General features: G+C 44.9%; 1 protein-coding gene across 1 annotated transcript in view; it reads right to left on the reverse strand.

Annotated features, from left to right (window-relative positions):
• Window positions 1-24,755, reverse strand: part of SERPINA10 (serpin family A member 10) — a 134,225-nt gene that overhangs the window by 70,008 nt on the left and 39,462 nt on the right. The window contains exon 5 of the mRNA XM_069638341.1: window positions 7,405-7,592. Within this exon, the coding sequence (XP_069494442.1) occupies window positions 7,405-7,592 (188 nt within the window). The remainder of the gene's footprint in view (window positions 1-7,404; window positions 7,593-24,755) is intronic.

Raw genomic sequence — 24,755 nt, forward strand, 5'->3', positions numbered from 1 at the left:
CTGTTTTTAAAACAAAATGGTTAATGTCTGATTTATCGCTTAGTGATTCAAGGGGCCAATTCGAGACGAAGGCACCTCGAACGGAAAGACTCTTTCCAGTAAGAGGTGATATAGTAAATCTAAGAGGTGGAATAAGGGTCACATTAGTTGACCTCAGAGATCTGTTCAGTTCCAGTTAAAATGATTTTAGCCCAATAGCAAGATGCTTGGGCGCAGTCTCAACGAGGCATTTGTCAGCCAAGGCGGCAATCTTACATTTCTTCGGTTTGAACGAGTAGGTAGTGCAGAATTGGAGGGACATGAAGTGGATAAAGCTGGTATTTGTCCGCTTGGTCTCTGTATAAAAATATTGCCCCCATGTCGATGGCGTTGCATGACTGGAGATTGGCTCCAATGGTTGCCCGGTTATGTGGCTCGGGTGTGGATTGGTGAGTTAGACAGGGTGTGTTACAAACGGTGTATATAGTCACTTCCTCTTCTGACTACTGAGTATGTAAAGGTGATGTTGAGCGTTGTCACTTGGGAGCGGGACTGGTAGTGCCCTAGAATCCAGCATTAAGGAGCACGGCAAGCCTTAGCACTTCCTCTTCTGGGCATCTGGGCTGATTATCCTCCCCTCATTCATCTCAAAATTCAGCCTAAACCAATTCCTGTGCATCCAATATTTTACACTTGACAAAACCTTGTTTATATGTCTGTTATTATTTGATATCATACACTGATTCCCCTGAGAACTTAATGGGGAGCGGGAGGGTAATATGCATAGCAGTGATATCTCAGAACAATGCCGTGCAGTAATCATGAGATGGTTATGTGAATAGATCAAAGAATAATGGAGACAATGCTGAACCTTGGGGGACACCACAATGAAGTTGGATGGGACCTGAGGGCAAACCATCCAGGCTCACGCCGTTAAAGCAATTAACGAGAAAGGATTCAGACCACTTCTGGGCTTTACCAGACACCCCTGCCGCAGAACGAAATCTATGGCGAATGACCCACTGGCTGAGCGTGTCAAAGGAGGCGGAAAGATGCATCATGAGCAGGAGTAAGTCCGAGTGACTGCTCAAGGTCCATAGAAGTGCACCGCCACATGTATAGTTGCCATCTCAAGCTTCTGCTGATTGTCCCACGCTCCCAATTTGTCTCCAGAGGGGATAGGAGATTTGGAGTTTTTGGACCCAAACTATGGAATCTGCTCCCAATAGAGATCAGAGCTAGCCAGTCTTTGGCCCAGATTAGGAAGGCTTTAAAAACGCACTTGTTTAATTAGGCCTGTCCAGCTCTGGGATAGAATGTGTACATGATATGTGCAGTACCTCATTGAGGCTTTTTCTGATCCATCTGCGCCCGGATATAGTTAAGTCTGTCTTGGTGTGCGATATAAATAATCAAAATCAAATCTCAATGATCCCGTCAAGGTGTGAACCCTGGCTGCCGCGCACCCAGGAGACCGCGAGCCTCCACACATTGCATACTTCCAGCATCTTCCAGGATTGTAATTAGAAACAATGCATGGGCAATTGGCCTTTTAGTTGCAAGGTGGATCACCTAGGTCGAAGGTGTACTTTTTCATGTGGTGGCATAGTCCGGCACTGCTCTAGGAGTGATGGAGGGACACCTCATGTAACAGTAAGTCTTTGATGCATTCCTTTATTATGTAGAAGGGGCAGGATTTGGCCTTTTTATACAATCTCTCTAATTTCATCCTGAGTGACTGGGTGAAGGTGAAACGCTGAAGCGTTATTACAGCCAGAGGCGTTGCTAGGGGGGCTCTGAGGGGGCTATAGGGCCGGGTCTTTTGGTTTCAGCCATGGATAGAAGCTCAGGGGTTACAACCAAAAGGGTTCGTTAGCCCCCAGTCCCGACAGTCCCATAATTAGCATAGCGCCAGATCGTTTCCAGACCTAGCAACACCCCTGATTACAACAAGATTGCTCTAATTCAGATGTGATTTTTTATGTATTTATTGACTTTTTTCTAGATCTATCCTTATTGTTATTGTTACTGTTATTTGGCATTTATATAGCGCTTTATATATCATTGGTATGATCTCAAAGCGCTTGTGGGTTGAACGCCCTCGGGGACCGTAGTCCAGGTTAGTGGAGAGAGTCGGGTATATAGGGTGCTTGAGTGCACTCAGTATGTGAGCAGCTTGTGTGAATTGCTTTATGGTAGCTGCAGCCTAGCATTAGGTGCGGTGGTAGTGAGAGATCAGTCGAATGTGTGCAGTCCGGTGGTTGGTCTCCGAGACTGCATTCTGGCGGCATAAGGCCAGTGTAGTGCACATATGTGTGTAGCTAGGCCGATTTTGCGTGGGGTATAGCTGCGTTCATGCAGGATGTTGAGGTGCTCATGGAATATTGTTCGTATGTGAGCAACTAGGCCGATGATTTCACTTTCCTGGTGATTTTCACTTCAGAAAAGAGTGCATTTCCTGCAACCAATCAATCATAACAGGCTCACTTGGCATGGCCAACTTTTTCGACTAACTTCAATGTTTGAAAGAGATGTGTACTAGAATGTTCTGTTCCCAATCTTTTTAGGTAATTTCAGTTTTTGTATTTTATCCAAAGCAGGAGCGTGGTTTGCTTCAACAGGGATGTCTCCACGATAAAAGATTTGAAATCCTTTTTTTCTCTTTTAAATGGGGGGGTGGGCACTTTTCTGTCCCCCTGTGAAAATGGGTTGGAGGGGTCACAATCCGACTGCACAGTAAAGGGAGAGAGGGAATGGGTGTAGAAAAAGGGGCCGCTGAATAATGACCCACGTAATCAGTGTCGCAACCTGTTTACTTAAATGTCCTGCTGCCTAAATCTCTTTTTAATAAAGAAATGCTTCTTGGCCTGTGTAATTTCACCTTTGTTTTCTATCCTGAGCTCGTGTAAAAGTGATTTGTTAACCAGCCTTATATCCTTGGCCATTTCTTTTCGGCCACTACCATTCCGCAAAGTGTTGGGTTGTACCATTGTTGGTGCAGTACCTCACCTATGGACTTGATCAATTATTTGGGGTGCGACCCTTATTCGTCATCCTTGATAACAGATGGTTACAGAGAGCAATTTGTCCATTAAGATCATGAACTTATCCGTAATCAGCTAGTCTAGTGAACGTCCATGAACGCGCGTAGGATCTAAATCCATGAAGGCAAACTCACTGGCTTCTGATTGGGTTTTGATCTCCTTAGCTTGAGTGTTCATTGGACAAGCGGCCCATACATTAATGTCAACCAAAACCATACATTTGTTTATTGAAGCTGCCAATCTACCTATAATAAAAGGCCACATGTATGTTTGTCCGATGCATTCATGCGCACTAGAGACTGCCCGAACGCACATAGTTTCACCTGTTGTCACAGCTAGAGGTAGCTGGTGCCTTGGGATATATAGTGGTCCTATAACATTAAAGGCCAGGTGTCTGTTTGTCTGATGCAGTCATGCGCAGTAGAGACTGCCTGAACGCACTTAGCTTTGCCTGTTCTCATTGCTAGGGGGAGCTGTTGCCTTAGCATATACTGTGGTCCTATAATATTAAAGGCCAGATGTGCGTTTGTCCGATTCAGTCATGCACAGTAGAGACTGCCTGGACGCACGTAGCTTCACCTGTTGTCACCGCTAGAGGGAGCTGTTGCCTTAGAATTTCTAGTGGTCCTATAATATTAAAGGTCAGATGTCTGTCTGTCCGATGCAGTCATGCGCAGTAGGGTCTGCCCGAAAGCACATAGCTTCGCCTGTTGTCACCACTAGGGGGAGCTGTTGTCTTGGGATGTGTAGTGGTTCTGCTGTGTCAATATTTTTTTCTATGAACATAAATTGCATGAAAATATATACCACATAAAATATTAACACTCTGAAATGTGCTTTCTTCGCGCAGTTTGGCCCGTGTACACAGGCGTTCACACTAGTAGAAGATCATTTGTTTGCTTGGTGGATTCATTCTAGTTGATATTTGGGGACTAGGGCCTCATTACGAGTTTGAATGTAAATCCGCCAATTTACTGCCATAATCGACTCCCGTTACCGTCACTCAGTCCTGTGGACTTACCATGGGATTACGAGTGGTGGCAGGGTGGTGCTAGTCGTCTTTTTGGAGTGGGGTATTTTTCTCAATTACTGGAGCAACCATTCCACTGCACTAATTTCACAGGCTAAACTCTTGTGGGGCAGTAATGTGACAGTAAAGGAATTACCTCCACTTTACCGCCACTTTACCGCCACACGGTCGTACTGGTGATGAGGCCCGTTCATGTGAATACAAAAGTGATAGCCTGTTAAAGCACAGTGTCTCACTGGTAGCAGTAGGGAAGGGTTTGGCTTAGCGAAGATTGCAGTAAAAATAGCAAAATGTGGAAAGTTGCAAAGTAGAATAAATATCTCAAAACATTAGTAAGCACTTTTTTTATGTTGGTGAAATGCCGCGGTGAGCGATCTCCTACTTCAGTTCTGCACTGGCCTGCGTGGAATTTCTGGAGCACCGCTATTGGTATTTGAACCATCCCTGATTTGGAAGGCGGCGAATTCAGCGGCATTTGGCAACTACGTCTGGATTTAGCACTAGCCCTTGGGTGGTAGCAGTGCGTGGTATAAATAAACAAAACATAACTAGCCTAACTCGAACTCACCCCGCACCCCCCCCCCAGGCAAAGACAAAAGCATGCAAGCATAGTGCTCAAAGTGCTGGTGCCTCCACTCAATCAAGCGCTTTGGAATCATACCAATGGTGAAAGGCGCTATACAAATGCCCAATAACATAACATCAACATTTAGGACACAGAACATTCAGATTTTGTAAGGATGCAACAAGACATGGCCTTCAACACTGTGGCACTTCTTTTATTGCATTCATCAAATGGAAGAAAGCGCATGCGCGAGGTTGTGGGCAGTTTGAATGACTGTGGGGGCAGATGTCCCGCTTCAGTGAGAGCCCAGGCCTTCTCTCCCGAGTCCAGGGTCGATCCTGTGGGGTGTCCACATCCACTGGAGTACACAAGCACGGCCCCTTCCTGCAAACAGATATTAAAACGAGGTCAAATATGGACATATATTCGAACATTATGCCTCCCATGCCAGAGACACGAGCTCTGTATTCTGGGACTGGCAATCCGAGGTTTATAATGGGGAAATCCAGGACAACGAGTCCCTGGATGCAAAGTTAAAACCAGGACTGGACTACGTTCTCCCGAATGGAATGCGTGTGCACATGAACCCTTGAAAAAGTGAGATTAAAAGAAGAGTACAAACTCAGGCTTATGTTGTGAAGCAACAAGGTGAATCTGTTGTAGAATCCATGAGTTAAAGCCACAGTCCTCCATGTCAGGAAAAGCATTCAGTCAACAATCACATAGGGCCTCACTACGACTCCGGCAGTAGCCGTGCCGGTAAAAACAGCACGATGCCGCCGGAGTCGTGCTTTTCCATAGGACTCAATGGGAATGGGGAGGACGGATGCACCGGCGCTGTGTGCAACAGTGCCGGTGCGTCCGTTAAGGTCTGTGGGTGGGTGCAGTTCCGCCCGCCAGGTCAGACCTGGCGGCCGGGAGGGCATCTCGCCCGCAAACTTGTACTTTGCCATTCCGGGAAACAATGGTGCCAGTGAGCCTACCAACACCGTTATTACCGGACCGGCAATGTTATAATGAGGCCCATACACTTGAAAAGCGGCCATAGGCCATAGGTTTCTTTGTAATATTGTTTTGCGTCCAGGCACGTGGAGGCCATCATTACAGCTTCAGGTCTGGATGAGGGTGTAAAAAAAAGCATCCGAGCCTGCTTCCACCTTTTCCATGCGTTTTTACACCCTGTTTAAGCAATTGCCACTATCCCAGGCGTAGCCAGGATTGTCTAACAAGTGGGGCCTGAAGCTAATGTAGTTGGGCCCACAGCATTGACATTATCATCTGCTAATTCCCACACAGCACTGCTGAGTGGGCATTTACAGATTTTGGGTGGGCCTTGCCCACACAGGCCCTACCCTGTCTACGTCAGCGGGCCGCGGGCATCAAAGGGTTAGTGGGTATTGCACCCCTGCCAAAACGATTTAAAAAATGAAATCTGGGCTTATTTAACGGGAAGCATCATTACTTGGTGCAGGGGTCTGCAAACTTTAACTCTCCAGATGCTTTGCACTACAACTCCCATCAGCCCTAGGAAGCACAGTCAATGAGATCATGGAAGTCGTAGTCCAAAACCTCTGGATAACCAGTGGTTCCAGATCACTCCCTGGCATAGAGGGGGGGTAGGGAAGGAGACAAGAGTATGAAAACTCTTAGGCACGAGGCAAAAAATAAATGGCCAGTGCAGTCCAAGGCTTGGGGACATTTTTAGTGAAGAAACGGAAACAAGAGGTTGTAAAAGTCAGACATGGAACAGCCGGACAGACTGGAGTGACGGAACAGAGTTTACTAGTGCAGGCCAAGGAATCAAACAGTAATAATAATACTATTAATACTACAATATGTGATAATGACATTAATGCGTGATATTTATTGATGCTAAAACCCTCTTGCAACTGCTACATATTCCTATGTTTATAAAAGATGGCTTGCATATTACACAAACCATAATAAGGTACGCAAACTAATATATAAATGTTTACATTCATTTGTATATTTCTTTGCGTACCTTATTATGGTTTGTGTACTTTTCAAGCTTTCTTTTTTAAACAGACATATGGAAAAGGTGTACTTTTCAGGCCACGCCCATCATGCAAGCCACGCCCCCAAATTAGGGCTCCCCATACAGTTCTCACCCCACTTAAAGCCCTGGCAACATGAATCAGGGATCTTGAATTGTGATCAGAATGTCAGTGTTGGCCATTACGAGGGAATTTTAAAGTATGCAAACATCAGTGGAGCTTCAAACATCAAAGAAGGTTTTTGAAATCCTGTTTTTTGGATGTTGGCCTTCAAGGTGCACTCCCACATGGCTCTGGTGAGTATGGCTCGACTGTTCTTAAGTTTTGGAGCTCAGGCCTGTACTAAAATATTGCTGATTAACAAAGAGAGTCCTGGGAGTCCCTCTGCCAGACATTAGTCTTGGTTACAAGAGACTTACCCAGAGTCTTTAGCTCACTATCTTTCACAGAGAAGAAATATCCTGGACATTGGGGGCACGTGCTCGGTGTTGTGCTATGACTGCCTTGTGGCTGCCCTCTAGCCTTTGTGGGGGGTCAGTGGGAAATGTAGCAAGGCCTGGGCCTTCCCTAATGGTTGGCTGTCTCTCTATGAATCATGGGACTGTGGAGGTGAAAATACATGTTGCATGTTCTAGAATGACAAAGATCAGAGTTAGGCGAAGAGTTGAGATCTGAGGAAATCGCATGGCGCAGTCCCAAATCACTTTCCCATCTCCTGTGATAACAATACTTACCAACAGTCATTGCTCATGACGCGGGTGCCCATGGCACTATTTTTCAAGTGGTTTGGTAACCTTCCCCACAAATAAAATGTAATTGTCATTTGTGGAAATGATTGTGAGGAACGGGTGGTTAGCCCTAAACTCGGGGAAAAGCGCCATCGGTACACCCTCCAAGAAAGTGGATGCGGCCGATTCCGTGCCTTCTTCGTTTACCTCGAGCACCGCCTTGTGGTCAGCCTGAGAGAACAGAAAGACAGCCTCGTTATACCAAAAAAAGAGGATTCTATGCTCCCCAATATGCGACGCAGTGCTACTGTCAACAAGCATGTCCACAGTGTCGCTAAGGCTTTTTCTCAAGTCAAGTGGCCTGATTACGTGTTTGGCGGTATCCCCCCTGAAAATACCATGGCATTCATTACGAGTTTAGTGGTGCGGGAAAAAAGTGGAGCTAATTCAGTTATCTCAATTTTTGGTACAAACCAAATTACAAGTGTTGGCCGAATTACCACTGGCGGAATTGCACCACCAAATTACACGTTTTGGCCGAATTACCACTGGTGAAATGAATGACTGAGTGGTAATTCCGCTGATTTTTTGAGGAAATGTGGAGGATGTACAATCCTCCACTTTTCCTCCAAACATTGGTGGAATTACCACTTGTAATTCCACCCGTGGTAATTCCGCCATAAAGCCCCAATGGAGTCCTATGGACTCCAGAAAATTGGGATTTACACCACCTACCACCACTTGTAATCCCGTGGTAATTCCACAGGACCAAGTGGTAGTAACTGTAAATCCGTTTGGTGTTATCTCGGAGGATCTACCTCCGAAATACCACCAAACTCCTAATGAGGCTCCATAACATGCAAAGACTGTTGCCGCATCAAGCAAGCATGTAGTAACATTAAGAGTCCACATGATTCTGAGTATTGCGGCTCCGTTAGATAGTCCCCATTTTTTCAGAGTCCACGGGGAAGCGAAATATACCCAATACCCTTACAACCAGTTACCTCCACACAAAAGCAGGTGGAATTCAGGAGTTTCAGGTTCAAAACTCGGAATTTGGCACAGCCGTAAAACATGCAGTGTTTCCAAATACTGCATGTTTACCCATTACCGCCAAGCAGATAATCATGTGTGTGTGTGTGTGTGTGTGCGCATTAGTGGGTTGATGGATGAATGGGTCTGTGTGTGCATGTGTGTGAGGGGTATGTTGGTGGGTCAATGGTGTGTGTGCATGCTTGCCTGTATTTGTAGGTGAACAGAATGGAGGATGAGTCAAGTTTGTGTGAATGGGTTAATAAGTGGGTGGATGAATGGATGTGTGTGTGTGTGTGTATGTGTGTGTGTGTGTGTGTGTGTGTGTGTGTGTGAATGAACAGGCGAGTGTGTAGTTTTAGGGCTGAATTGATGGATGGGTGACTGTGTTTGGATGCACGGATGGACAATACTCTTTTTAGCATCAACAGTTTAAAACCACATTAAAACACATTGGCAATTGCAATTCATACGTCTCATGGTCTCGGGAGGAGAGCTCAGGGGCAACATGCTCGCCTTGGAAGCAAAATGACACGGAGCAACACAGGTTTCGATCCCCGGGTCCGCGCTTAGAAACCTCTGGGTATTAAGCGTGTTATAAATAACACATCATATCATGGACGCTGCAATCAGTGACATGGGTGTAGAGGAACTCAGTCATGGGAGCGACAGTGCTTGCAGTGGTGCCTTATAAAAGTCCAATAAACGTGCATGGAGCGGTTTCAGGAGAGCAGGGAGATGTGAGGTAAAAGGAACCGTGGGTAACGGGGTAACGGGCACAGTGACAATGGTTTGAGGCGCTGTACTACTTCCAGTGCCAGCCCAAGAGAGTGTGAAAGGCTCACCACGCTCTGCCATAGACCAAACAGAATGCAGGGTTCCCTGTGGAAGGTGTATTTCAGGGGCATCTCCGCTGCATGAGACGGCACCTGCACGGACGGTGAGAGTGGAGTCGACCCACTGTTTACACCCCCTTGGGCACACCCTGGTCTACTGGGCATTCAGCAAACCCTGTACCAAGGACTCTGTTGAGGCACAGAGCTAGCCAACTAGCTTCAGAACAAGCAACCTCGAGGCCTACCGAACTGTGCTTTATCAGAGCATGTCTTCCGCTGTTTAAACAATCTGAGACAGTGTGGAATCCAGGCTCTAACCATGAGTAGAAGCCTGCATTATATGTTCAGCTTTGCTCTTGTCTCAACTTCCAGCTGTCTAGCTTATCAACGAGCTTGGAGCAGCAGCTTTAACGTGCCTGTTAAGTCTGCATTCCATGCCTCCCATTGTGATGTGTACATGGGCACTGGTCAATGAGACATAACCAAGGTCTGTCATGGAAAGGACAAGGTACCCCCGACCCTTTGCAAGCTATAATAGTGTTATAGCCGTTAGCATTGGGCTCCAGTATGTGCTATGCTGCATTAAGCCTTGTTATAGGCCCTCGATTTCTGTCGAGGGCCACTAACCTGGGTGGAGGTCAGCTATCACACAGTAGAGCCCTCTAAATGCATCCGGCCGTAGCACATCAATAGAAATGCAACAGGGCCGTAGCGTAGCCGTTTATAAGGTTGGGTTTGGAGTGCACTTGCTAAAGACGTCACTGGGTGTGGGCATTGTCACAGAAAGTGCAGAATGTGTCCCTGGAAAAAAATTATGGCTGCAAAGCCCTTGACGGTGCCAGAGGGCCAAAGCCTGGCATACACAACATCTCTCTGTTAGACCCTGTAGTAATAATCTAAGGTTCTAAGCCAATCAGGATCTTGGGAGGTCCTAAAACCTCACGTAGATTAAACCTTTGGTGACACAAAGTTTGAAAGCATCAAAAACAGATTGGACACAGACTTGCTTGCATTCATGACATGCACTCATAACTCACTGGCCAATTTTGCCTCAAAGGTGAAGAGATTCCCTGGCCTGTGGTCTTCTGCGCGAGGGTATGGGTGGCGCAGCGTGATGACGTTCCAGGCGCGTAAAGAACTGCTGAAGCCGCATGCGCGGGACAACTCTCTGACATACGAAAGACGTTGGCGGTTTCTGAGGTGCCACATTCCTCTGTTCATTTTGAAGTGTTTGCGTGTGTACACAGTCGGGTTACGTTTTATTATTTTACAGAAATTAATTTGGTCACATTCTCCTAAACGGGAAGAGATGGTGGTGAAGGGGCATACCTGCCTACATTTGAAAATAAAAAACCCTGAGATGTATGCCCCGCTGTGGGGACATCACACGATCACGGGAGCGTGTTCTTGCGAGATCGCACATAACGTGATCTCGCGAGCCCACGCTCCGCGGGAAAACGTTCCTGCTTCAGAGCTGGCAGCCCGCCAGATGAAGCGGTCGCACCACAGCGCTGCTCCTGATGAGGAGCTGAGAAAGTGAGAACTTGTAGCAGCTGTACAGCACAGCTTCTAGGGTGTAACACCACAGCCACAGGAGGCTACATGGGGCCCTAGAAGCTTACAGCGTGCCATCATACTGCACATACTTCCCACAGTGATTCAACTGGGGAAGTCCTGAACTGAACTGAACTGTAAGTACGTGCTTGATTTGAGCTTGGACATTGAAGGGTCCACACCGGTTGTCATTCAATAAAGTCGGTTAGAACTCACTACAGCGTCCTGTCGTCCCTTAAGGCCACAACACCCGCCCAGACACAAAGGACTCCGTCCCTCTGCACACGGCCCCGCCCACCTGTCAAAAAGGTAAACTCGGTTGTTGTAGACGTCATTACAAACACGTGTACAGTTTGCACTTTACAGTGTAATGCAATAAACGTGACTGTCCTAGGACATAACCACCAAAATTGCATAGGACGGACGAATGGCATTTGCCTTCCATAAAAGCAACACACGTAGAAAACTAAGAGAGGATATTTTCTTCAAATAGTGTTTTTAAAAATGTCGATTGTGTGCATGTTTTAAACTCCAAGAACCAGTGCAAAGGTTTTCCCTGGAACTTACAGTAACGAAATGGGACATTTCCCCTTAGTTTGTTATTTTTCATGAGGATATATCGTGCAGTGGTGAGGTGTCCAGTCTGCATACCTGATGGCTGGTTCAATCCCTGAGGTCGGCTTATTCATGAATTCAAAGAGGTCCTTCAATGTTTCTCATTTTAGCTGGGGGGGAGCCCACCCTCTGAAAAAAGTGGGTGGACTCCGTCTACCAACGTGTACCCTCAACTTGAGCCCTGGCAAACTGGCCAAAAAGAACAGAAGCTGAAAAAAATGGGTACTGCTTTCGATACGGTGACATTAATGATGACACCGGAATGAAAGGAGTATTCCCCGTTTTTTTGTTTTTTTGCTTCAGCTTTCATTCTTTTTGGCCAGTTTGCCTTATGTTTTAGTCGCCCTTCAATTTAGGGCGACTAAAACATAAGGCAAACTGGACAAAAAGAACGACAGTTTAAGCAATATAAACACGGTAATACTGCATTTGCGCCGTTTCCGGGTGCCATCTAATCCTCCATCCGATTGGCTGCAAAAGACCGATGCGGTAGCCAATCGGATGGAGGATTGGACGGGACCCGAAAACCTGGAGACTCCAGGGTTTCCCTGGAGAAATGGCGAAAAACCCGGAATCTCCGGGGAAAACTCAGAGATTAGGCAGGTATGGAGGGAGGGTGTGGGGGTCGCAGGGATGGGGGGCATGTGGGATGGCTGGTGATGGTGTCCATGTTTAGTAACTGCAATTTAAGATTGGCACAATGTTTGTTTTGCAATATTACTTGCTTCCTGGAGAGTTTTAACAAATTTACATGGCCAATGATTTTGAAGCTCAGCTTCAGTGCTAATCTTCCTATCTATCCTTTCATGAAAATATTTTGTAACTTCTTTTTTCAACTCTCACCGTTTCAAACCTTGAAGCCTATAAGGCGCTTCGAGACACACTGGGTAGGGCCAGCGCTACACAACATCAAAATAAAATACAACAAATCAAGCCCTCCCCCTGTGTCCTCTCCGTCATTCCCAAAGTTTCATGGGATTCAGATAATCTTTTCAAGAATGTCATGGGGTACTTTTAGCTGCGGCACATGCATGCCCTAATGCCATCCTACACAGTAATTCAATCTACCAGTTCATTTAATTTTGAGCTAGTTGAGTGAAGTGTATATTCAGGACAGGCTGAAAATGTGTTGGGGCCCATTTAAACATGATGGTGTGGGGCCCGCTTTCCTTAGAGCTGAAAAAAGTCATGGGGTGCATACACTATAATGGAGCCAAAGAAATACAGCCAAGGGTTAATAGCCGCTGATTATCACGAGACGGCGAGCCAGCAGGGAGCTGAAACACTAAATGCCCACTGAAAAGCTATACAATCTTCTTGTCAGCAAGTGGCCGGTGTGGAGGAGTGATACGTATAACGAGAGGGAATCCCAAATAACACAATAGAGACCGTGAAATCCCTACCTTAAGTTTGGGAGTGGATAGAATATATATCAATAGATGGTAGAGAAATGTAACAACAGTTCATCTCGACTAATAATTAATAAAAAAAATATCAATTTATTAAAAACAATATATTAAAAACAAAATTAAATTTTGACAAATACATATACATTTCATGTGTTAAACAGAGTAAACGGTCCATTTTGGGACTACTAAACTTCTGAAGAACTAGTGAAGATCCTCGATTTTTTCTTGAAAGACTGCAGCCACTCTACAGATGAGGTAAAGCTTTTTTATCCCACCCTGGAAGCAGATATTATCGCTTATAGGTTACTCTCAATGCAGATAAAACTGAACTCATTTTCTTCCCTGCCAACACTCCCTCCTCCCTGCCCTCCTCCTTGCATTCTTTTTCCTCCTTCCCAACTTCCCTTCTCTCCTATGCTCGTAACCTGGGTCTGCACATTGACACCCACCTCTCTCTTTCTCATCACATTTCCCTCACTGCCAGATGTTGCCGTTTCCACCTCTACAACATCCGCAAAATTCGTCCTTTCCTAAACTTCCAAGCTACTAAACTCCTCATCTCCTCCCTCCTCTTCTCCAGATTTTTCTACTGCTCTACTCTTCTCTTTGGAATCCCCTCCTCTCATCTCTCTCCCCTCAAATCTGTCTACCACTCAGCCATTCGCTCCCTCTGCCTCCTCTCACCACACAACTCCATCTCCTCTTCTCTTAACTCACTAGGCTGGCTCCCATTCCACTCCCAGCTCAAATTTAACTTCCTCTACCTAGTCCTCAAAGCCCTCTATGGTCATACCCCTCTGTACCTCTTCTCCCTTCTCTCTTTCTATACTCCTTCTCGTTCTCTCCGTTCTGCAGATCTCTTCCTTCTTTCTACTCCATCCCCCGTTTCCGCTCCTTCCAACTTCTTGCTCCTTTCCACTGGAACCGCCTTCCTCTTCCCGTCCGCACCATCACCTCCTATCCCTTATTTCGCACTTCTCTAAAATCCTATCTCTTCCACTCTCCCCCCTAGCACCAATTCTTTCCTCTCTTACCAACTAACCCACCTCCACCCTCTCCTCCTACCCTCTGTCCCTCTATTAGTACTTAGCCTCATCATAAATGGAAATTGTTCGTTGTACTGTTTTCTGGTTTAGATTCATTGTTAACTATTGCTTGTTGTATTAACTTGTTCCTCTTGTAAATCGCTTTGGATTAAGGCGTTATATAAATTAAAATAAATACAAATACAAATACAAAAGCTCATACCTATTTTTATGGTTTGTCAACCGTCATCCTGATTTTGCGCAGTATTAATTACAAAGCAGGGAAGATCAACAGAGATCAGCCATAAAGTAACAGTGACCCTACATTTTTCTCCTGAAGAAGGTTCCATACTACAGTAGTGAACTGAAACATGTCGAGAGCAAGATCTAGCTAATTGTTTTGGATTAGATCAGTATTTGTATCATATTTGGAATCAGCCACAGTTGAATAGTACGTTCAAAACCTATCCTGAGGCTTTGATGATATATGCGTATAGCTGTAGACAACCTGCAACTCAACTACAGGAATCTTTGTCACTAGCACTTTATTTTTAGTGTTTTATGCTATGTTTAACACATGATATGCACATGTATTTGTCAAAATGTAATTTTGTTTTGAATGTATTGTTTTGAATAAATTGATATTTTCTTGATGAATTATTAGTCGAGATTAACTGTTGTCACATTTATCTACCTTCTATTGATATATATTGTGGAGGAGTGATAACAGTTCTGTATACACAGCTTGTAAGGCGAGCCCTGCTAAGCACACATATTAAGCGCCTGAACAAAAATAATATATTGCTGTCTAATCAGATTGCTGACTGACAACATGGGGGCAGTAGCGGGGTGCCCCCCTGAGGCTTGAGGTCCTTTTCAAGTGAAAGGCCCTAACGCAGCCTTTGAGTGTATCAGTGTCACTAAGATGAACAAGAGCTTAAGAACACCGGAATTAATAGTACATTTAGAGGGCATTATCATGAGTTAACGGCCAGAGCGAAGTGAGGGCATTTAAAGAGGCCCATAGGACATTACCACCTGTAATGGTCTGACAAAGGGGGCATTGTTGCTTTTAGGACATTTTAAACTATGAGGTTAAAATGTCCCTTTTGAAATTAGGAGAGAGACAAAGGACATCTAATGATTATGAAATGTTGGGATGAGTGACTTATTGCAGACATTATTGCCCAGTACCAGACTTCAGTGGAACTGCCAACATTCCAGCGTTTGCATATTGTTTACAAACAACATGGACTACGTCGCAAGTAGCGAACCACCTTCTGCCTCACAGCACATTCACAGAGTGTCCCTTAATAAACCAATGCAGCGCTTCGCATCCTATAGCATATGCAGAGCAAACATTTTACAGTATTTGGAGAGCTGTACAAAAGGCCTACTGATTCTGTCCATGTCTCAGTTGTGACAGTGACAATGGGGTTCAAATGGTGAGGGCAGCCGTGGCCACAGAACCCCTATTTGTTATGGTTCTTCATTACACGCCCTACCCTGCCCTCTGGTATTGGCAGCAATATCGTAGCACTGTTGATGGTCATCCACCATTGCTTCTGTCCCTCTCGAACAGTGGTCTCGCCACATGTTTCTGTCAACTCCAGAGGTTCCTCACTGATGACTAAGCTGGCTATGACTGATTGGAATTTTAGTCCAAAAAATCTGCGAGGCAGAGGTTGCAGACCACTGCTCTAGAGGTTTTTCCAACAGCCCTTCACCAGTTGTGTGTTTTCACAGCAACACAGCCCAGTCTTGACTGTTCAATTTCACAAGTGCCTTCAGGAATCCCAAGGTATCTTATTACTAGTGGTTTTCATAGACATTTGTGATATCGGTGGAAACACAATGCACCATTTCCTGTGATTCAACCTAACGAAAAAGTAGCAGGGCCTCCCCACTCTCTCCACTGTGTGGCGCTAGCTGAACCCGCACTGCCCATGCGCAAATGCATGCCCACGGCTGTTTATTTGGTGACGTATCAGGAAGTCTGTGCTTAATCTTCTGTGCGGAATTCACGACCACAGCATTTGCACTATAGTTTAAGGATTGGAGCACTCCTCTCTCAACATATATTATCACTACATGCTCTTTATGGAAAATGTCAGCCATGCCCCCCCCTAACAATGTTGCTTTATATGTATATTACCCAGAAATGCTTCTTTAGATTCACCAGCGTGCAGACATTTATTTTGACTGTCATGGTAGTAGCATAGCTCTCAGCCATTTGTGTTGCAATGGCGGGTGAAATCACCCGATTTTGTTTTTGGCGGGTGAGACGCCCATTGGAATGAATGGGCGTGCAGGAGGCTTGGCGGGTGAGTCAGCCTTTTACAAGGCGGGTGACAACCGCCAAAAGCGTGTGAGTTGAGAGCTATGGGTAGTGGCTCACATGTTATGCTTTTGCTATGTCATGTTATTTTTTGTGTTGTTATGTTATACTACGAAGCTGTTGTACCATGCCCAGTGCTTTAACTTGGATTAGAAATTGAGGGGGGGGGGGGCTCTCGTTAGGGGGTGTGGCCTAAGTACTGGTGTGCTTAGGGCACACCCCCTATCGAGAGCCCCCCCTTCGCCTAAGGGGTGGGGACGGCTAAAAGAAGCAGAGATGGGGCGCACTGGCATGATTACCTTTGAAGCTACCAGCCCCTCCTTTTAAGGGCGCACCAAATGTGTGACACCAGTGTGCTGCAGCTCACACCCAGCAGGCAGCCTTGTCATTCAAGGAGCCACGTGGTGAAATGCTTTACCACAGGCTCCTTGAATGAAAGTGCTGCCTGCTGCTGATGGCTCTGTACTCTGAAACAGGAGGAGGGATGGACTGCTCAGCTCTCCTGTTGTTTGTTTCCGAGTAAATAGCCATCCGCAGCGTGAGGAGCCCAGGGGCTTCATGCTGGTCGATGGCTATTTACTCAGAAACAAAAGGAGGACTGGGCAGTCCAGCCCTCCTCCTGTTTCAGAGAACAGAGTGATCGAGTGATCAGGCAGCCCGCACTGCAAAGTTGCACCTGCTGCTTGCAGGTGTCTGCACTTCGGTTTAGAAAAAAAGAAAAGGCCATACCTTTTCTTTTCTTCTAATCCGAAGTGCTGACACCTGCAGGCGACTCGTGTGAAGCCGCTACACAGGCTGCCTCAGGTGTCAGCATGGCTGGGGCTTGTCGGGGGAGCGCTCCGGCAGAACCCCGGCTCGGGAGTCGAGCCCCGGCTAGCCCCAGCCCACTTAAAGCATTGGTATACCATGTCTCATTCAATGGTGCAATTATATTCTCCCGGAGGCTGTCTCCGCCCATGTGATCCTCCCTCATATAGCCGCCCCCAGGATCAGGATCGGGTAGTGGCTGCCCTCCCCTGGCCACAAGGGGAGAGGTCATCAACGGGAAAGGAGTGATGATACCATCAGATTCATCACAGTAGGAACATGCTTAGGATAGGGAAAGTTAGGCATTTTCTTTATTGTTTTTGTAATAAAACATTTAAAATGGCACATATTAGTCTATCTCCTCCTGACCTACCACAGGTAGCAATTACAGCTAGGAATGAATTGGATCTCCTATTACAGGAAATTATTAAAAATGATGGAATTGAAACTATAGAGAGTGCGGAATGGATGTCACTAGTAGTTTTGACAAAACAATCCGATGCGAGGGTAAGAATGTGAATAGATTTGAGGAATGGTAATGAATCTGTGGTGGCTGATTGTCCGCCCTTACAGAATTTACAAGAAATGCTAGCATTATAAGGTGACGCCAAGGTATTCAGCACTTGAGATATGACGAGTGTGTATATCGAGTGAAGCTTCATCAGAATTTAAAACGACTGACAGCTTTCATAGCGCCTTATGACTTGTTTGAGTTTAAGCCAATGTCATTTGGTTTGGCAAGTGCCCCTTCAGTGTTTCAAAGAATTATCTATAATTTGTTCAGAGTGGTGGCATTCCAAAATTATATATTAATTTACGGGAAGAATGAGGAGCAGCGTGACAGGATTCTTAATGAAGTGTTGGCAATATTGGAAGATGGTGTAATGATTCTAACAGCAGAGAAATTTAAGTTTGGAGTGAAAGAGGTTGAGTACTTAGGACACAGTATTTCAGGAGAAGGTATGAAACCTAAACAAAATCATACCAATGTTATTCAAGGAGCACCTTCTCCTGTGAATGAGGAACAGCTGAGATAATTTCTCAGATTGACTGAATTTTATTTGAGATGTGTTTTCAGTTATTTGCACACAAAATAGAGCCCTTGAAAAAGTTATTAAGGAAGTGTTTTGTGTTTGAATGGTCAGAAGTAGAAGAAAAATGTTTCCAGGAAATAAAGGAGGATATGAAGTTCGCATTACCACTTAAGCGTTTTGAGAGTGGTAAAGGATGTGTGGTAGGAGTGGATGCAAGCAGTTATGGTTTGGGGGTAACCCTGTTGCAAAAGGATAAAGGTCAATTGCGAGTAGTTGCGCATGCATCAAGAACTTTAACAGGAAGTGAATGAAAGTATTCAGAAATAGAAAAAGAGGCTCTCGCCTGTACATGGGCAGTGCAGCATTTCAGAATGTTCTTGTGAGGAATGGAATTTATGATAAAAACAGACCACAAGCCCTTGATGCATGTCTTGACGCCAGATGGAGGCATGCATTTAGCAGCAAGATTGTGAAGACTGGTGACTAAACTACAAAGGTACAGGTTTAAGATAGAACACATACCAGGTAGGGACAATGTACTGGCGGATTGCCTGTCGGGCCTACTAAAGGGTGGAACAAATGATCTCAGTGAATCTGAAAGTGAGGCTGCTTGGATAGAAAGTGAGAAGCAAATAAGTACAGAAATCGGGTGGCTATGAGAAAAAGTGATTTCAAGAGATGAGTGGCGTGAGGAAGGAAGGTTGAGGTTTTAAATCGAGGAGAATTGAGTTCTATGTGGAAGATTGTGGATTAAATTTGTGTTTAAGGTGAATGTGTACTGCAAGGGGAAGCGTTGATTCCTCCAAGGTCACGGAGGACAAGGCTAATTAGAGTCACACATAAGGGGCATTTGGATATATCAACTACAAAGAGGAACATTTGAGCTGATTTTTGGTGGCCGAGTATGGATTCGGAAATAGAACATGTAGTGAAGTTGTGTGTGCTGTGATGAATCCTTTGGAGTCATCACTAATTCCCCGACAAGAGTCTCCACTCATGTGGCCACCTGATCCTGACCCTGGGGGTGGTATTATGAGGGAGGATCATGTGGGAGGAGACAACTGGGAAAGGTGGTGGCCCCATCAGGAGAGAAACGGTATTATTCACTTCATAATGAAGAAGACTTAATCATTCCTACATTTCTGAAGGCTTGTGGTTGCTATATAAGTCCATTCAGTTTAAACCCCCAAAACCCCTTCATTGAAATCACTCTAGGCAAAATATCATTCATACCTCATATACACATAACACTCCTTTAACATCTCCTGTCTTTTATTATGTTTCCTTAAATAAAGGTCCTGAAAAATATCACATTGGAGGTTATAAAGATCCTGTAAACTCCAGCTCCCAGAAAGCTTCCAGTACTGAGATGAGGATGAGGAAGAAGGAGTTTATGCAGATCAAAAGAAACACACACATGCAGACTAGTTGTTTTTAGGAGGTCCGTTTGAGCTGGAAATTTAAAGATGGTGTCTGCTTTTCAAGAGAGGAAGCCGAGGAAGAAAGAAGCAGACCCGGAGACGAGAGAGGCAGAGCTGAAGAGGGACGCTGTGCGGAGAGGGACTGCGCTGGAGGAAGCAGACACCTCTATCCCGCCGCTCACAGGCGTTACATACCTGTGTGGCACGAGAATGGTGGGGACGCTGCAGGCATGAAGAGAAAGCCGTCGGAAGACCGACAGCGACAGGGAATTTACCGGGAGCACAGTGGTGCAGAAGGACAGCAGTCATGCATGCGGGTGAGCGCGGACTAGCCCTAGAAGCAGAAAGGAGGCCTGCTGTGCATGGGAGACTATCCCAAAGCGGGAACTTCACAGCAACGGTGAGCCACGGCCTGGGATCCCTTCAGTAAATTGGAGAGCCGGGCTATACCATTAGGCCTGGGAGCAATTAAGCAACTATTTTGAATACCAACCATGTGAAGTGAAAAGTCAGAATTTAAACAATTCCCCATACATGAAATGTCAAGGAAGGGAAAGTTGGAATAAGCATTACCCTAAGCAAATGAATAGTAAAGAAGATATAAAAAGGCAGGACTTGAACCAATCCCCATACATGTGATGTCCATGTGGGGAAGCTTGGAACAAGTAGTACCTCAAACCAATGAAGCAGAAACACAGTGAAGGAGTACAACTGTGTTGAATTAAAGAAAAGTGAACTCAAGAAGAAGTCCTGGTGAAAGGAACACACCAGATAGTGAACATTGAGATGCAGGATACCTGGCAGGAGAGTATACCAGGGTATCTGTATGATCCAGGGAGAAAAGATTCCTGGCAGGAGAGTATATCAGGAGATTCATTAAAGTTGTACAAAGAGTGGAAAGATTCCTGGCAGTTGAGTATACCAGGAGATCAATCAAAGTTATATGAAGAAACCTATTTTTTTGTTTTACAAAGTGTATGATAAAGAGGTACACTGCAGATACTGTTGCCATCTTAAACGCCATCTTAAACGAATTATTGTTTGAAAGAGACACTTTGCCATGCTTCAGAAGCTATTATTTGAAAGAGACATTCTTTTTGCTATCCACAGAATTATTATTTAAAAGATACACTTTTGCTATCCTTAAGGATCTATTCTTTGGAAGTGACACCCTTACCATTCTTAAGGAACTGTTATTTGAAAGAGATACTTTTGCTGACCTTAAGGAGCTGTTTTTTGGAAGAGACACTATTGCTATCCTTAAAGAACTGTTATTTGAGTCACATTTGCCATCTTTAAAAGGCTATCGTTTACAAGAGACACTTTTTCCTATAATACTTAAATAATCCAGGGGAAAGGAGAGCACCCTCTGGATCCAAGGACTTCTCCTTGGAAAATACTATTTTTGTTAGATTTTTCTATTTGTCTTACTTTTTAAACACTTTTTTGCCAAAAATAAGCCAGATAAAATTCCTTGCACTTTTAGTGTGAGGGTCAGAGTAGTATGTTTTGGACAGAGGGACAGTTCATATGTTCGACGATGAGACAGAGACTGATCTTTAGCTTTAGTTTTCTAGGTAGATAAATTCTCTTTAAGGTAGGGACAGAAAGGCTTGTATCCAACCCTTTTCGTTTAATAAAGATGTCTGACATTGAAACCATTACAACTTTGTGTCTGCCTCTCATTTCTGACCCCTCACAGTGCTGTGTCAAAATAGTGACAAGGTGCTGGGAACAAGGTTGAGTCAGATGATTCCGGTTGATTTGCCAGCAGGCGGATGGAAGAAAATTGCCATAGACACAGCAGGATCATTTCAGGTATTACCGGAAGATTGAAAATATCTGGTGAGTGTGATAGATTACTATTCTAAGTGACCAGCTGTTCAACCAATGAGAGAAGTGAATACCATGAATGTGATGAGTATTTGCTAATAAGGGAGCACCAGAGAAAATGGTGTCAGACAATGGAGTGCAATTTAAATCAAGAGAAATGGTGGAGTTTTTAAGAGAACATAACGTTGTACTTATGTGTCCTTCTTTATGTCATTCGCAATCTAACGGAATGATTGAAAGATTTAACAGAAGATTGAAAGAACTGGTACAGATGTGCGTACAAAATAACTGGAACTTCAGGAGGGAGTTAGTGAGGTTTATTTGCTTCTTATCGTACTCTGCTACACAGTGTAATTGATGTGACACCCTTCCAGCTAATGCGTGGAAGGTTGCTGTGCAACAGGTTGTGTCTGGGATGGGTTTGAGATGATGGAAGACAATACAAATGGAATGAGGAGATGCAGAGAGATTTTGCGAGTCAGAATGCAAGATAAACAGAGTGAATAGTAAAAGTACGCTGATGACAGACGAGGAGCAAGAATGCTTGGCATACAATGAGGAAATCAGAGTGAAGTCCCACAAGGGTAAAGGAGTGCAGGGGAGCCTGTGTGCATTTGTAAAATGGGGATAGATGGAATAGCAACAGGATTACAATATGTTGCGGTGGAAGGCATCTGAGTGAGGGTGGAATGAGTGGTCCATGGCAGGATCTGGTAGGAGACCAAAGAGTGAATGAACAGAGTAGTGTTCCGGTTAGCGATGAGAAACAAGTAGAAGGACTCAGCACCGGGTAAGCACAAGATAAGGAGGAAATAGATGGGGATCCCAAAGCAGAGGACGAACAAGATCTGTGTTGAGGGGTCCGTCAATGAGGTACAAAGATTACGTACTGTATAAAAGGTCTGTTTTCTTCAAAGTTGTAGTTAATGGAAAAAAAGAAGCTGTGTAACATCGATAGTTGACACAGGTCTTCCTGTGCACGAGACCTGCGTGAACATCAAACGTTCAGCGAATGACAGTTGGGGGAGCAGAGGGTCAACAGCCATTGTAAATTCCGGCCGCCTCTCTCCCCGTTCTTACTTTAAGTTTAAAAAAGTATGTGCCTAACTTTGATGTGTATTGTACTCACTGCCAGGGTGTCGCATTTCTTTCAGCTATCATTTTCATCTATCTTTTACGCTCTGTCACTTTCACACTTTCTTTTTTATTTTTCTTCCTTTTCCTTTCCCACCCATAAGCATCAAAGACTAGTTAGTTGGTTGTGTTTGTAAACAATACCTATTGCATCATCTTGTGAGCCTGAAAGTGTTTGTTCTTTCAGAGCGCCTGCACGTTTGAGTGGGGAGCAAGTCCTGGTGCCATATTCACAAGTCAACAGAGAGGGGTGAATTTGGAGGTTTTTTCTTAGCACATTTTCCATTGAGAGTAGAGGGTAATGTTTGTCAGGTAACCAATCCAACCACAAAAAAACTATACAGAACATACGCCCATCCACTAAACAAAAGAGGCGTACTAATGTTTCATTCCAGACCCTTATGCTATTGGATATTCACTCTAAGGGTAATACATTTAGCTTGGGTGGGATGCTGGGTGGAAAGAGTGATAAGGCTTCGATAGCAGTCATAGGAACGTCTGATATGGTCATATTCAGGGGCCGGGGTACAGTTCATCTTCCTATGAGTTTGTTCAGTTTGCCCTATCTGCTAATTCATTAGCCACTAGATAATTGCATGGATGGCACATTCTGGTGGAAAATTGAACACAGTGGAACATGTCATTACTCAGTTAAATGAGGGAAAGCAAAGAGGGAAAAATTGAAGAAAGGAAAGTGGCAAAGGAGGCAGGGAGGTAGAAGAAATGGGAGAAGGAGTAAGAGGGTGGGGGGTAAGAGAGCAATAGAAAAGGAAAGAGAAAGATTAGTGGTACAAGAAGGACAAAGAGGAGGCAAAGAAAGAAAGAAAAGTGGAAATAAGCAAAGTTAAAGAGAGTGAGATGTAAAGAAAAACGTAAATAAGAAGAGATCAAAGCGAGAAAGAAAATATAATTAGAACGATATTCACAGAAAGAAAGCAGGCAAGAGAAATAAAGAAGGAAACAGAAAAAAGAGAAGAATAAAAAGGTTTTGTATTTCTACTCCCGTTGCACCCACAAGATAGCCTTCTAATTCTACTCCTTCACTACTTATAACATGACCTGAGGTGTTTCTCAGTGATCAGCTCTGGCATCCATCCTCTTCAACGCTAAGATGGTCCCTTCCGCCAAGAGTCTCAACAGTGATGCCCTAGGTCAGGGGTCTGCAACCTGTGGCTCGCCTGATTTATTAACTAGAACTCACATGACCCTGACTATTGACTATGCTTGCTAGGGCCGATGGGAGATGTAGCCCAAAACATCAGGCCTGCTAAAGGGTGCTTATCTCCGACCTATATGAAAACATTTGTGCCCACAATAACCATATTCGCCTCAAATCCAAGAGGCAACTGACACAATAGAGAAGGCCTCGCCGATGGTAGAGACCAGAGGTTGAGGTTCAGCTCACAGGACCTGACAACCCTGCTTCATTCAGTCATTCAGTTTAGTAGCCCATCCGAGTTTGGCCCAATCACACTTTCTTCCAAGAAGGTTCACGTTCTGTGAATCAAATACAATTTGGGACTTTTCTTGGAACTCTTATGTTCATTTTGTGACAGAAAGCTTCTTCTATAAAAGGAGTCAGCAATGTTTAGCTCTCCAGATGCTTTGGCCTATAACTCCAAATCAGCACTACCTGACAGTCAAAAGGGGAGGGGTCATGGGAGTCGTAGTCCAAACATTCTGAAGAGACACAGGTTGCAGAACCCTGTTCTGTTACCTGTTCCATCCTTGTCTGGCAATCTTCTCCTCCTGACTGCACCTTGCTGCCTATTGCTGCAGCCGTACTTCGCATACACCACTGCAATGGCATCTAGAGCACACTCCCAGGTAAGACTTTGGGTACACAGCTAGGCAGGGGCGTTGCTAGGGGGGGGCTAAGGGGGCTATAGCCCCTGATCTTTTGGTTGTAGCCCCAGATAGAATCTCAGGAGCTACAGCCAAAATACTAGCTAGCCCCCAGTCCCAACAGTTCTGACATAAGGTTAGCCCTGGGTCTTTTCCAGACCTAGCAACTCCCCTGCAGCTAGGACAACCCCATTCAGGTTGCCCCACAATCACTCCTTCAGTTAACTTTTTGGGAGAGGATGTCAAGCCTGAAAATGTCACTGGACAATCACTCCTTGTTCTAGAAAAAAATAATTCCATACTGGCATTTGTGGGAAGAAACGAATTTGATAATAAAAAATATATTTCCCCCTTGCCAGTTAGATTTATCTGGCCTTCTGCTTTGCTTTTTAACGCATAGAACAAAATGGAAGTAATCCCCGGGTCTGCAACCTTCAGCTCTCCAGATGTTTCAGACCACCACTCCCATCAGCTAGCAAAGTCAGTGGTGAGGAATCATGGGAGTTGTAGT

Source organism: Ambystoma mexicanum, chromosome 14 (genome assembly GCF_040938575.1).
Source record: "Ambystoma mexicanum isolate Mex_15411 chromosome 14, UKY_AmexF1_1, whole genome shotgun sequence".
Classification (NCBI taxonomy): Eukaryota; Metazoa; Chordata; class Amphibia; order Caudata; family Ambystomatidae; genus Ambystoma; species Ambystoma mexicanum.